At 37.6% G+C, this 14,860-nt stretch overlaps 1 protein-coding gene across 7 annotated transcripts in view; it reads left to right on the forward strand.

Moving 5' to 3' along the window:
* The window catches only part of LRRCC1 (leucine rich repeat and coiled-coil centrosomal protein 1), a 39,051-nt gene extending 35,074 nt beyond the window's left edge, over positions 1 to 3,977 (forward strand). For 6 of the 7 annotated variants that reach the window (XM_025433468.3, XM_049103894.1, XM_025433469.2 and 3 more), the window contains 2 exons: positions 1,245 to 1,380; positions 3,098 to 3,977. In XM_025433468.3, coding sequence (XP_025289253.1) covers positions 1,245 to 1,380; positions 3,098 to 3,220 — 259 coding nt within the window. In that variant the 3' untranslated portion in view covers positions 3,221 to 3,977. Of the gene's footprint in view, positions 1 to 1,244; positions 1,381 to 2,163; positions 2,225 to 3,097 lie in introns of all 7 variants that reach the window. The other variant, XM_025433466.3, reaches the window with a different exon arrangement.
* The last annotated feature ends 10,883 nt before the right edge of the window (positions 3,978 to 14,860 follow it).

A 14,860-nucleotide genomic window follows, 5' to 3' on the forward strand; every position in this document is an offset into this window, starting at 1 on the left:
GGGCTAAACACATGTTGGACTATGTGTTTTGCCAAGTACTTTATTTCCATTCTATCTATAAAATGAAGATAATTACAATTCCTACCTCAAATGTTTGATGTGAGGTTTTAATTTTGTGTATATGTTTCTTTATGTATATAGATATAGATATAGATATATATAGCTTTTATGAGTTTTTTAGCCACCCCGGCGCCCCATTAGTTGAAAAACTTTAATGCAGAGCTTGTAACTTACCCTTAAGTCAAATGGCTACTAAGTGTTGCAACTGGGATTAAAAAAAGACTTGATTCGGGATGCCTGGGTGGCTCAGTGGTAGAGCATCTGCTTTTGGCTCAGGGTGTGGTCCCAGGGTCCAGAGATCGAGTTCCACATCAAGCTCCTTGTGGGGAGCCTGCTTCTCCCTCTGCCTGTCTCTCTCTCTCTCTCTCTCTCTCTCTCTCGTCTCTCATGAATAAATAAATAAAATCTTTAAAAAAAAAAGACTTGATTCATGAACGTAATGTCAATCCACTATTACTATGAGCTATTCCAAAAGCAGAAAATGTATTCGTTACAGATTTTTTATAATAAAATTATTCATATTTAATGTAAAGGAATTGGTTTTTTGCCTCTAAGAAACTTAGCACTAAAATTTAGTGAATACTTTTTTTTTTTAAGATTTTATTTATTCATAATAGAGAGAGAGAGAGAGAGGCAGAGACACAGGCAGAGGGAGAAGCAGGCTCCATGCAGGGAGCCTGATATGGGACTCATCCCAGGTCTCCAGGATCACACTCCGGGCTGCAGGCGGCGCTAAACCGCTGCGCCACCAGGGCTGCCCTAGTGAATACTACTTAATGTATTTACTAACATAGGGTGTTAACTGTTAATCCTTAGCATAGAGAAGTCAGACACACATAATTCATAAATTTAAACCTGCCTATAATACATATCTCTCAAATTATCATACTACAAACACATGGAAAAAGATTGATAATAGTCCTCTGTGAATGTTTTTATAAAACATATCCTTAGGCTCCAAATAAATGAGAAGCAAAGTACTCTTAACTTTTAGAGAAAGTGTAACAAATTTTCGTAGATGGTACGATGGACGATGAACTACTTATATCTTTAGTTACCCAAGATAGCCCTTTGCTGCTTAATGGAGTTATAATTCCATTAAAATTTGAATATAAGAGTTGCCATTTAAGAAGAAAAAAATCCTAATTTTATGCACAAAGATAAATGAGTTTTTTGTTTTTAAGGGATGCCGTGGAAAAGCTTCATAGTATGGATGATGCCTTTAAAAAACAAGTTGATGCAATTGTTGAAGCTCATCACGCTGAAATAATACAACTGGCAAGTGAAAAGCAGAAATACATCGATTCTGCAAATTTAAAGGTACTATAAACAAAAAGTACAATCCATCACTATTTTAGAAAAAGTTTCCAAACAGTATTTTATTAATTATGGTTTAAGACTATCACTGATCGGGCAGCCCCGGTGGCACAGTGGTTTAGCGCCGCCTGCAGCCCAGGATGTGATCCTGGAGACCGGGGATCAAGTCCCACGTCGGGCTCCTTGTATGGAGCCTGCTTCTCCCTCTGCCTGTCTCTGCCTCTGTGTGTGTGTGTTTCTCATGAATAAATAAATAAATAAATCTTTAAAAAAAAAAAGAAAAGACTATCACTGATCATCTTGAATGATATCATTTAATATCAGGATATCATTTGACAGAGGGATTTAGGGTGATGTTATAAATCAGAGGTAAACATCTATATAGAGTTTTTTAATATTATACATTCATGAGCTTCCCCTGAGAGACTTTAATTTCTTAAGTCTCTGTTTAGATTCAGGTATTTTTAAAACTCAACAGTTTGGTTTGATATGACCCCTTTGTTGATATCCACTAGATGAGTGGACAGTTTTAAATTTCCCTTGATTTTGAAGCAGCACTAATAGCACTAGAAACTGAGCTGTGAGACAGAGATTCAGAAATCAATTAACTGGGAAAGAGTTCATGAACAAATTGTAACTCCATATAATTGTAATGGCAGTGGTGTGATTAGGTGACATTACCCTCAGGAGTCTGTGAGAAAAAAAAAAGAAGCAACAAGATCTTTGGAAATAATGACAATAAGGAAGTATAACTTGTTCAAAATGTAGTTCTTTATTTTATTTCAGGTCAACAGATGTTTCAGAAGTTTTCTTTAAAATCTACCAAGTGTTAACAAGGGTGCATCAGGTAATACCAAATAAAGATAAGATTAGGCCCTTAGTTGAAAGGAAAATACTGAATTTAATTTTGGACCTCTGATGCCATTATGATGTGTAATATCAAACGGATGTATCTGTTAGTTGCAGAAATGGCACCAGAGCTTAAATGTGATAATCGTGAAAACAATTATAAATTATTACATAAAGATGATAATTTAAACATTAGTTTTCTAAGAGAAAAGAATTAGGAAATCTGTATTAGAGATTAGGAAACAGAACAGAAAGGAATGGTCATATTGATAGCACTATCAGAATGTTGTCATAGGAGAAAGTTTTAAGCAGAAATTAATAGTATCTAATACAGAGAATCCTAGAAGAATACAGAGGAAGAAATGATAAAATTAACTCTCAAAAAGATGGTAATTTATAACCAACAGTGATTTTAGAAATGCAATAGGCTAGATTAAAGTATTTCTTTGGGAAGGGAGGTAATTTTGGTTTTACAAGTCTATAAGGAACTGATGTTTTAGTTGAACTCATGACTCATTCATATGTAGCACAGGACAGTGGAAAGATTAAGTCAGAAAACTGAGTTTCTGTTCATATGTGCTGAGAAACTGCACATCCTTGAACAAATTTTCTAAGCTCTAAAATACAGTTAAAGTAAATTACCATGTGCTCATCACAAGAACCTGTGAGATCTAGACAATATAAATGTAAGTACTTTGTATAGAATATTAGTATTTGAACAAGTTATGTTATACTTACCTCTTTGCCTTAAATGAATACTACAAGTTACAAAATTCATGAGAGTAAAGTTTGACTTTTTTTTTTCCAGAATGCATTTTTAAAATAGATTTTCTTTAAAAAATTTAAATGTAAAATTTACATGTTGATTTAGGTTCATCGAGTTGAAGAAGAAATGCGTGAACTTCTGCAAGAAACATGCAAGAACAAAAAAGCAATGGAAGAAAAAATTAAGCAACTTGCTCTTGCTCTGACTGAAATTCAGCAAGAAATGTGATAGTTCTGAGAAGGAATTTAATTGAAATGGAACAGCAGACCTATTGTAAAAATTATTAAATATTGTAATAGTAGTAACTGCTATGACTTTGAAATGCCTCTTTCTACACATTTCATTCTGATTATATTTTAAAAGACTTTTGATGAAGTATTTTTTAATTGTATATGTAGGTTTTTATAATAAATTGTTAATTATGTGTTTTAGAAAAACCTATCAAAATAACTAGACTTACAACACTTTCTTGTTTCTGTGCTATACATTGTTTGGTAATTACACATTTGCGTTCAAATATGTAAATGGAAATTAACATTAGTATTTGGACTATATGAGGGAAAGTACTTTCATCGTTGTTACTTTGTTGTGTTGAAGAACTAATTATATTTATTGGTCATCCTTTAGTTGATGTAGCTCCATTTTTTTTAAATGCTCGTAAGTGTAGCTGAAAAGTATTTGAAGTCTATATGATAAAAGATGTGGGATTCTTAACAAAACATTTCCACATCACTCATAATGGCCTCTTTTTTATAAATGCATATGACTTCTTCATGAGAGATAACATTTAAGGTTTTGTAAACATTGTACGTTCCTCAAAAGGAACGCTACTGTTGCACCTTTATTTTCCCTTCTAATCACACTGTATAGAAAGCTGATTTTCATTTTGCCATCTCTTATGTTGCTATGTATGCAGAACAAAAACCTAAGTACTATTTCTAAAAGAATGAATATAATATCACATTTTTAACTAATAGCCACTGAACTAATTTGTTTGAGGTTTTTTGGGTTTGTTTTGTTTTGTTTTGTTTATCGTAGGGCTGTAATCAAGACCTGAACCGAGATCAAGAGTTGGATACTTAACCAGCTGAGTCACCCAGTCACCCCTGAGCTAAGTTTTAAAAATTAAATGCAATCAGAAAAAAATGTAAAGGCCTCTAAAAGAGAGGGCTCCATTTCGTTAGAACAAACTTATTGAAATCTGTGGGATGACATCAAGCATACCAACATGCACAGTGGGAGTGGGAGGGCAGGGCATAAAAAAAACAATTGGAAAAATAATAGCTAAAAAATTCCTAAATTTGATGAAAAGATTAACCCAGAAATCCAAGAACTTCAATAATATCCAGGATAAACAGACAGTTTATTGTCAAACTCCTGGAAATTCTTGAAAGCAGCAAGAAAATATGATTTATGTAAAGGAACAATGTAATTAACTGTTGACTTCTTATCAGAAAGTAAAGACCAAAAAAAGAAAGAAACAGCGGCCAGAAGGCAGTGAGTAACATACTTCAGGTATGGGGGAAAAAGTCAACCGAGAATTCTACATCCCAAAAAAAGAATCTACTTCCAGCAAAACTGTTAAGATAAATGCAAAAAAATGGCATGTTTAGACAATTGACAAAATGTATCGCTGGCCAACCAACCTTAAAAGAAATGTTGGAAGTTCTAAAGGCAGAAAGAAAATGATTTGAGACAGTAACTCAAATCCACTGGAAGAAATGAGTAATATTGGGAACAGTAAACATGTAGTTAAGTTCCCATACGACTATACAAATTTATTTTTCTTCTGTTAATTAGAAGACATTGTATATAACAACTTCAGTACTATATTGAATTTACAGCATGTATAGGTGAGATGTGTGACAAAACAAAGTCGGGGAAGGAAATAGTTATTAAAGTCATTTATTTTGCTAGATTAATGCTAAAGATGACTGATAAAATGCATATTGTAATTCCTACACAGCCACTAAGAAAATAACCCAATCATACTAGGAAAATCAACATAGTAGTTTCCACTTTTAAAATGGCATCACAAGGAACTCTGGATGTATTTTCCAGCAAAACAACCACAACTGGTAAAAAGTTATTTTTTTATTTCTTTTTAAGATTGTATTTATTTGAGAGAGAACAGGAGCAGGTGGAAGGTAAGAGGGAGAAACAGGCTGCCTGCTGAGGGGAAGAGCCCAATATGGGGCTCCATCCCAAGACCCCAGATCGTGACCTGAGCCAAAGGCAGACACTTAACCAATTGAGCTACCCAGGCGACCTGTAAAATATTTTAAAGCACCCATTTAAAGTCTGAAAATTGAAGAGCATACAGCAAAGGAAGAAACATTCCTTCAAGAAAACTTAACTAAATCTCTGCAAGAACAGCAATAGATTCCTTAAAATGCCTAGTTTTCACCTAAAAAAAAAAAATGCAAAGAAATAGAAAAAGACTCCTTCAGAGGGTGAAAAAAGCAGGCAAGGAAAATAATGTGTAAGAGGGCCTGGATGTTAGATAAAAGAAGACTTCAAAGCAATCATGTTCAATGGACTAAAAGCATGCTTAAGTGAAGGAAGGTATGTTAATAGTGCTCACCAAATAAAGAATAAAGACGAATATTTTTTAATGAAATGTTATTTTAAGAGTTCTACAATGCATTTGACCCAGCAGAAGAATCTGAATTTGGAGATTATGTAATTTGAAGAAGAGAAAAAATACTGAAGAAAAAAAAATTTACTTTTTTTTTAATATTAAAAGTTAACATCAAATGTGGATTGCATTAAGTGCACCATCATATAGCGTAATACCAAAGGAGAGGAGCGAGAAAAGAGTGATACATGTAAATTCTAAATAAAATATATAACCTATAAGAAGAAATAGTGGCTCTCAGCTTGCCAAATTTGATGAAAATCATGAATTTACACTCCAAAGGAGCTAACTTCAAGTAGGAAAAATTCATAGCCACACCCACATAGTAAAAATACTGAAATTGAAAGAAATGTGAGAAGTCCATAAATATTTGCAAATTAAACAGTAACTTCTAAATAACCAATGAGTCAAATTAGAAATCACAGAGAAAAGGTACGCTAGAGGAATTGGGCTCTATATTGACCTGTGCTGTGTCTGGGGGCAGAGGGAAGGGGCATGGCATAAGTAAGAATTAAAGATTCCAGAGGTTTAAAAAATCATTTGGCTTTCTGAGTTGTGGGGCCCAAGAAGGGCTGCCTACACAGTAACCTGGATCCAAAAATCTTTTTCCCCCAGTTATATGGAGATACAACTGACCTGTAACATTGTAGAAGTTTAAGGTATACAACATAATGACATATGTATATATATATATTGTGAAGTTATTACCACAAGTTTAATAATATCCATTACCACACAGCACAGTTTTTTTTCTTGTGATATTTTAACATCTACTCTGAGCAACTTGGAAATATGCAATATACAACTGTTAACTATACTCATAGTGTATACTACATCCCCAAAACTTAAATATCTTATAGCTTTAATTTTGTACCTTTTGACTGCCTTCATTCAATCCCCCTCCCACCCCTGAATCCAAAATCGTGATTTAAAAGTACCTAGGCTTAAACTCACTAGTCTTCTAGCTTATGTTAGTGCGTATCAGCCCCCAAATTCCTGAAACCAAGATCTGGGTCTTCAATACTGAGCCCCTCCAAGGCTGGGATGTTAGGCATAGAAGTTCCAGTTTAATATACTGGGGGATAATTGGAAAAGATATCTTACCTGCTGTCATCCATTGAAATCCCAAAATGTTCACTCACATGGCCAAACCCTGAGTGTTTGGAGGGATAGCAGTTTATCTTCTCTTTTTTTTTGTTGAGATACCAGGAAATAAACAGCAGCTGCCACCCTTCCTTCACCAAACCCCACTAATATTTAAATATTAATGCAGTGGATGAGGCAGTAATGTCCTTAGGTTGAACTCATCATTACAAGTTCCAGTAAATAAATCTGCAACAATTAAGAGTCCATAATTTTGAGGAGTCCACCACCAAAGTTGTGACTACTTAGTTCATTTGGGAGATTTTCATCTAGAAGTCTTGCTATCCCATCTGATTTGTCATTTATGGGCTACTGATACCACCACTGATGGTGGGCCCAGTTATCTCTTATTTCTCTACTTCTTTGGCAATATGAAACTACTGCTCAGAGTGAGTAGAGTCTGACTGTAGCCTTTATTATGACTCTGTCACGCTGGTGTTTCCAACATTTATTGTCACATCCTGCGGTATGAGTCACAGTCTGACCTGATTGCTTCCAGTCAGATAGCTATGCCTTGTCCTGGCTAGAGTCCCTTGCCCAGTCTCTCCACTGTCACTCCCTGAAAGGCGAATCAGGCACACAGCCACCTACAAAGCAAAACAAACACCTATACAAGAGAACTTATGACAAAAGCCAGAACAAAAGCTAGAGAAACAAATCTTCATGATCCTTATCCTTACCTCCGGCTCTTGTTGAAAGATACGATCAGGCTTTCAGGAAATGGTAATCATTTTATGTATATAAAATGATTAAATATAAAAATGTATATTATAATATATAAATAATATATTTATAAATATAATATAGAAACAATATATAAGTTAAGATGTAATATTTATAAATAATATATATAAATCTCCTTTTTATACTGGGTATGCTTTCTTTGGTTTTACTGGAAGTGAATTTTAGGAGGAGCAACCCATGCAGTCTTCTCTGAGACTCATCACATCAAAATGTTCTTTTCTGAACATTCTTTTCCGAGAGGCTGCTGTGCAGTTTTCCAGCATGACTCCTATCAGGCTTTGGAAAAAGATTATATTTAGGAGTAGTTATATCAGTTAGTTGGTAGTTACAACAACTGTAATTAGACTCAATTTTGCTTTCTCTTTCTTCAAGAAGTGTACAAATTGTAGTCTTCTCTCACACAGATCTAATTAAGCAGCGCTTTATAAATGAAGTTGGATTGTTTAAAATATTATCAAACTCTTGAAATATCCTCTTATTCAAACCTAAAGACATGGTTGTTTTTACAACCTTGAAAATTTAGGGCCTCAATACCATAAGAATTTTTGAAATCTTTCCAGGATTTTTATCACTATCAGGCAATAGGAATTGGGCTCCCTGCTCCCTGCTCAACAGGGAGCTCACTTCTCCCCCTCCCTCTGCTTGTGCTCTCTCTGTCAAATAAAATCTTTTTAAAAATTACCTCTTTTTATCCCAATATAAGTCAAATCACTACTTTGATGTTCTGGTTGTGTTTGTTTTAAATTTTTCCCAATTCAAACAAACAAGGGGTAGTGGAAGGGGAGATGGGAGGGGGGATGGGGTGACTGGGTGGTAGATACTGAGGGGGGCACTTGACAGGATGAGCACTGGGTGTTATGCTATATGTTGGCAAATCGAACTCCAATAAAAACATATACAAGAAAGAAGAAAGAAAGAAAAAGAAAGAAAGAAGAAAGAAAGAAAGAAAGAAAGAAAGAAAGAAAGAAAGAAAGAAAGAAAGAAAGAGAAAGAAAAAGAAAAAAGAGGAAAGAAAGAAAGAAAAGAAAGAGAAAGAAAGAAGGAAAGAAAGAAAGAAAGAAGAAAGAAAGAGAAAAAGACTGAGGGAAAATAAAATTTTCCCAATTCACATTAGTCACTCAAGTATTGCAGTTAAAAACTACTTGACCATATGTCATCTAAAATCATTCTGTGTAATACTAGTAGAATGTGTAGCACACATTGGAAAAAACAAATTATGGGATGGTCTATGGACTGATGAAAGATCCCAAAGGTAGTATTTTGGCTTTTCCATTTTTTCTGTCTTACAAAGCATTTTTTTGCGGAGATTCTAAAAGCACATATTATTTGATTTGGTAATGTTTATGGCTAACATAAATTACGTGGAAGATATCCACTGATGAGTCTGAATTTAATTTTTGCTGAATAAATTATTGTTTTATAATTATATATGTATTTTATAAACAAAGCAGTTTAATTACAGAACAAAATAGTATAGTACATATATTATGCTTAGATAATTCTTGGATACATTTTGTCTTTATCTTGAAGGATTTACTTATTTATTTAGAGTGCTCTATTTTTCATTCTAGGGAATAGGTTTCCTGGTACTGCACAAGGAATTGAATGATGTGGGGATCATTACTGGTGAGAAATTTTTTTTAGACAACGCTTTTGACTTAGAATCACTCCCTCTTGGTGATAAATCCAAAAGTTCTCAACGTTCATTTGACACAAGGTTTTAGTTGCCAAAGGGCTTGTATTGGAGGGTGCTATGTATAAGTTTGTGTCTTAATTAAGGCGATGAATTATGAACAGGAGGTCTTTATGTGATGACTCATTATTTGGACAAGCTGTCATCTTAAGCTTTGGTAGTATAGTGATAAGCATTTTTACCTTATTAAAATGTCAAAGAAATGGTGTTATCAATCATGTTTCCAATGAAGAGAGTTGCTAAGCGACTTGATTTTTCAGAAGAGTCTAAATGATGTTCAATTTCAGTAAATGTTTGACCCTATTTGTCTCCCCCTTTTATCTAGAAGAGTAGTCGGAGGACTGTTCATGCATAAGTAAATAGAAGCTTGCAGTGTAAACTCAAATTATATTTTGTTGAACAAACTTGAATTTCTTGCTCTTCTATTTGACCATGCATGGTTGTAATTCAGACTCCACACATCGGATTATAAGCGTTAACTTTATGATGATGAGAATTAGAATTTAAAAAAAAATATTTGAGAGAGAGTGCGGGGGAAGGTGGTGTGGTGGAGGGGCAGAGGGAGAGAAACTCCCAAGCCGACTACTCCACACAGAACCTGATGTGGGGCTGGATCTCACAATCCTGAGATCATGAACTGAGCTGAAACCAAGAGTCGAATGCTCAACTGACTACGCCACCCAGGCATCCCAAGAATTGCTCTTTAAGGAACTTTAGAGAAAACTATTTGTTCTTTTTCTTTTTTTTAATTTAATTTATTTTATTTTACTTATTAATGATAGTCACACCGTGAGAGAGAGAGAGAGAGAGGCAGAGACACAGGCAGAGGGAGAAGCAGGCTCCATGCACCGGGAGCCCGAAGTGGGATTCGATCCCGGGTCTCCAGGATCACGCCCTGGGCCAAAGGCAGGCGCTAAACTGCTGCACCACCCAGGGATCCCTCTTTCTTTCTTTTTAAGGATTTTGTTTATTTGATAGCGCACACATAAGCAGGGGGAGCGGCAGAGTGAGAGGGAGAGGAAGGCTCCCCGCTGAGCAGGGATGTGGGGCTCAATCCCAGGACCTCAATCGCAGGACCTGGAGATGATGACCTGAGCTGAAGGCAGACCCTTACCCGCCTGAGCCACCCAGGTGCCTGTTTCTTTTAATGTCATCCCATATTTTTTACATATGTGCTCATTCTGTAAACTGCCTTGATAGTGCAGTACAGTAGAATACAAGTCACCATACCAAATTTAAATTCTAATGTATGTGAATTATATTTCTATGTATGTTAAAATGTAATTTGCATTTCCTGTTTCTACTGATAGGGCACAAACTTGTGAAAACAAGGTCTTTATTGTTCATATTGTTGTACCATAGAGGTTTTCGGTGGACAAAGAATAATATTGTTTATCATAATGAGAGGATTAATAATCCTTGAAACATATTTCTTAACTAAGTTTGTTGTTTTTTGGTAGTATTGTGTTGCTTGTTTGTTTGTTTTACCTAAAAAGTGCAGAAGATAGATGTTTGAGTGTTGCAAGGTTTGGAAAAGACAAACAAAAAGCCAAATTGTGTCCTTAATAACTTAGAAAGGATTAAGCAAGAGAGTAACAAAGCTGTTGGAGGTAGCCTCCTGATGGAAATTTGTTAATGCAAAGGAGACCTGAAATTTGGAAGTTCCAACCAATCATGACCACTAAGTATGTTCCTGCATTTAAAAATCAGTATGCCATCATCAGTGATGAAAATAAAATTTGATTGGGGCGCCTGGGTGTCTCAACTAGTAGAGCATGTGACCTTGATCTCAGGGTTGTGATTTCAAGTCTCACATTGGGTGTAAAGATTATTTAAAAATTAAAAAAAATCTTTAAAAATTTTTATTAAAAACTTGGGTTGGATTTTCTCATTTAACTACCATGTTATGACATGACTGTAATATTTTTTTGTTTTTTTTGTTTTTTTTTTTAAGATTTTATTTTTAAGTAATCTCTATACCCAATGTGGAGCTTGAACTCATAACCCAAAATCAAGAGATGTATGCTCCACTGACTAAGCCAGCCAGGCACCCCTTTTCTTTTGATGATTATTTGTATTTTGACTTTTTAACTTCATGTTTCCTAAACAATTTCATTAGCAGAAATTTCAAAAAAGATTCAACAATATTCAGGAGACTTTTGTATTATCAGTCTCTGATCTTTAGCAGTTTTTAAGGAAAAGAATTTTATTATTTTTCATGTTCTTATTCAGTATTTCTCAAAGAATGACCATATGCATGAGAATTACCTGAAACTAAAAATTGCAGATCGTGAAGCCAAATTCTTGTAACAAATGCTGATTTCATCTTTGAGGTTTGTATCCAAGAATCTGCATTTTTAGCAAATACCATAGATCATTTTTCTCATTAAAATTTGGGAACCAGTGGTGTAAGTGATTTTTAGCTTCTCTGACAGACATAAGATTTTTTTTAAAAGATTATTTATTCATGAGAGACACACAGAGAGAGAGGCAGAGACACAGGCAGAGGGAGAAGCAGGCTCCATGCAGGGAACCTGACATGGGACTCGATCCTCTGTCTCCAAGATCATGTCCTGGGCTGAAGGTGGCGCTAAACCACTGAGCTACCTGGGCTGCCCCAGACATAAGATTTTGAAGAATTATTGAAAGTATGGCTGATTTGTGAATATTTTCTAGTTGAACCTCAGCTAATCAAGCGAAAAACACAAAAACACTGCAAAATAAATTTCAACAGTTTAACAGGGCAGCCTGGGTGGCTCAGTGGTTTAGAGCCACCTTTGGCTCAGGGCCTGATCCTGGAGTCCCTGGATTGAGACCCTCGTCAGGCTCCCTGCATGGAGCCTGGTTCTCCCCTTGCCTGTGTCTCTGCCTGTGTGTGTGTGTGTGTGTGTGTGTGTGTGTGTGTGTGTTTCCCTCATGAAAGAATGGATAAAATGTTAAAAAAAAAAAACAGTATAGTAATTACTTTTTAGAAAACCTTTATTTTCTTTTTTTTTTAATTTTTTATTTATTTATGATAGTCACAGAGAGAGAGAGAGAGAGAGAGAGAGAGGCAGAGACTCAGGCAGAGGGAGAAGCAGGCTCCATGCACTGGGAGCCCGATGTGGGATTCGATCCGGGGTCTCCAGGATCGCGCCCTGGGCCAAAGGCAGGCGCCAAACCACTGCGCCACCCAGGGATCCCACTTTTTAGAAAACCTTTAAAAACTGAAATTAAAAAAAGGTATTTTCAAAATTACCAAAATATCTTTTATAAAGTAATACTACAGACTATGTAGTATTACTATGGAATGACTTGTGTCTCCCCCATAATTCATATTTAAAGCCCTAATCCCCAGTGTGATGGTATTTGAGGAGGGAGCCTTTGGAAGGTATTAGGTTTAGAGGACGTCATGAGAATAGGGCCCTCAGGATAGGACTAGTGTCCTTATAAGAGACACTGGGGAGTTTCCTAGCTCTTTCTGTCTCTGTCTTGTGGGGACAAGAGGGAAAGTCTGCAAGCCAGGAAGACAGCTCTCACTAAAACCTCACCGTGCTGGCACCCTGGTCTTGGATTTCCTGGCCTCCAGAACCGTGAAAATTACTATGGTATTTTTGTTATGGCAACCTTAGCTAAGGCACAACATAAATGTAAGTTTTTAAAAAATAACAATAATTTTATTTTTATCAATTCCCATTGCAGCATCTATAGCAGAATGTTCCCTCTTTTTTAAAAAAATTTTTAGAACGTTCCCTCTTCATATTAAAACCAAAACCTCCTTAAGAAACACAATTGTTAAAAAAAAGAAAGAAACACAACTGTTTATTAATTTTATTAACCAATAAAATGAATTTGCAAAACTGGTCATTGCTTTTGCTAATGCCAAATCACACAGGAAAAACCATTTTCAGATAACTTAAGTTGTGTGACTTTTTTAAGCTGAATTTTTCATGTTTTACTTCAAACTTAATTTCAAGTTTTGCCTCTAGAGTTCTTTCATTAAAACAAAGACTATCTGGTTATTAATAAAGCTCTGGGCTTATGAATAGGAACCATACGTTTATTATAAATGGTTTGTCTAGTTTTACTTGTGAATGCTGCTGCCTGAATATTTCACTTCATTTTAGGGACCCCTTTTTTGCTAGCTTGCTGTTACTTTAAGTAAAATCTGGCATGAAGCTTTCTTAATTTTGTGACATGGAATTTCCATTCACCAGACATTTATCGAGCATCTACTATGTTCCAAGTGTTGTGAAAACAATTCATTTAAAATTTAAACCTGAGGGCAGCCCTGGTGGTGCCGCGGTTTAGTGCCCCCTGCGGCCCAGGGTGTGATCCTGGAGACCCGGGATCAAGTCCCACGTCTGGCTCCCTGCATGGAGCCTGCTTCGTCCTCTGCCTGTGTCTCTGCCCCTCTCTCTGTGTCTCTATGAATGGATAAATAAAATCTTTTTTAAAAAAAATAAAATTTAGACCTGATTCTCAAAAGTTTGTGATCGCACCTCAAAAGACTTAAAACAAACAAACACCTGAGATCTGGGTGCCACCTCATTTAGCATAAATGGTTTGACGTTTCACTGAGGCACAAAAACCAATGAACGCCTAATATTCTAAATAACATAGTATAATCTGATTTCAATAGGCATTAGGAACACCTCTAACTGGGCAGGCCAGGTGGCTCAGCGGTTTAGTGCTGCCTTTCGCCCAGGGCGAGACCCTGGAGACCCGGAATTGAGTCCCACGTCCTCCCTGCATGGAGCCTGCTTCTCTCTCTAGCCTGTGTCTCTGCCTCTCTCTCTCTCTCTCTCTCCCCGTCTCTCAGGAGTAAATAAAATCTTTAAAGGAAAAAAAAAAAAAAAAAAAAAGAAACGCCCCCAACGGCTGCAGGTCTCAGAGACCTGGGGTCTCTAGTCTCTAACCTGTCTCGGAGACCTGGAGACCTGAGGTCTCTAACCTGTCTCAGGCCTGCAGACCCAGGGTTTCTAACCTGCCTGAGACCTGGAGACCTGGGGTCTCTAACCTGTCTCAGGCCTGCAGACCTAGGGTCTCTAACCTGCCTGAGACCTGGAGACCTGGGGTCTCTAACTTGCCTGAGACCTGGAGACCTGGGGTCTCTAACCTGTCCCACCACCCTGGAGTTTCTCTGTGTACAAAGGCCTGCAGAATGATTGCGGATGGGGACGGGTCCCTGCCCTCCCCTGCCCTCCCCTGCCCTCCTCTGCGTGCCAACCCCAAAAGGATGATCTCTGCCGTGAACACCGTGCGCTTGGTCCGAGACCCTGTTGGCACAGGACCCGCCGGTGGGAGAGGCCGCCGAGGCCGCCCCTGCGGGCCCCCCGGGCGCGGCGACCCGGTCCCTGGGCGCCGGGGCGCGTGGCCCCGCTCGCTCCTCCTTCCCGCAGAAAAATGCGTTTCCAGGCAACGGCGGGCGGCGGCGTCACTTCCTGCCATTTAAACGGGTGCCCACCCCTCGCGGCCCCTTCTCTCGCGTGCGCTGCCCCTCCCCTCGGTCGCGGGCTCCGTCCACGCTCCCCGGGGTCGGGGAGGGGCGAGGCCCGTGGGCGCCGCGCGCACCTGCTGGCGGGACCCGCGCGACCCTCGCTCCGGCGGCGGCGGCGGCGGCGGCGGCGGCGGCGGCGGCGGCCTCGGCACAGCGGCCCGGCAGGTGGCG

This window comes from Canis lupus, chromosome 29 (assembly GCF_003254725.2).
Source record: "Canis lupus dingo isolate Sandy chromosome 29, ASM325472v2, whole genome shotgun sequence".
In the NCBI taxonomy this organism is placed as follows: domain Eukaryota; kingdom Metazoa; phylum Chordata; class Mammalia; order Carnivora; family Canidae; genus Canis; species Canis lupus.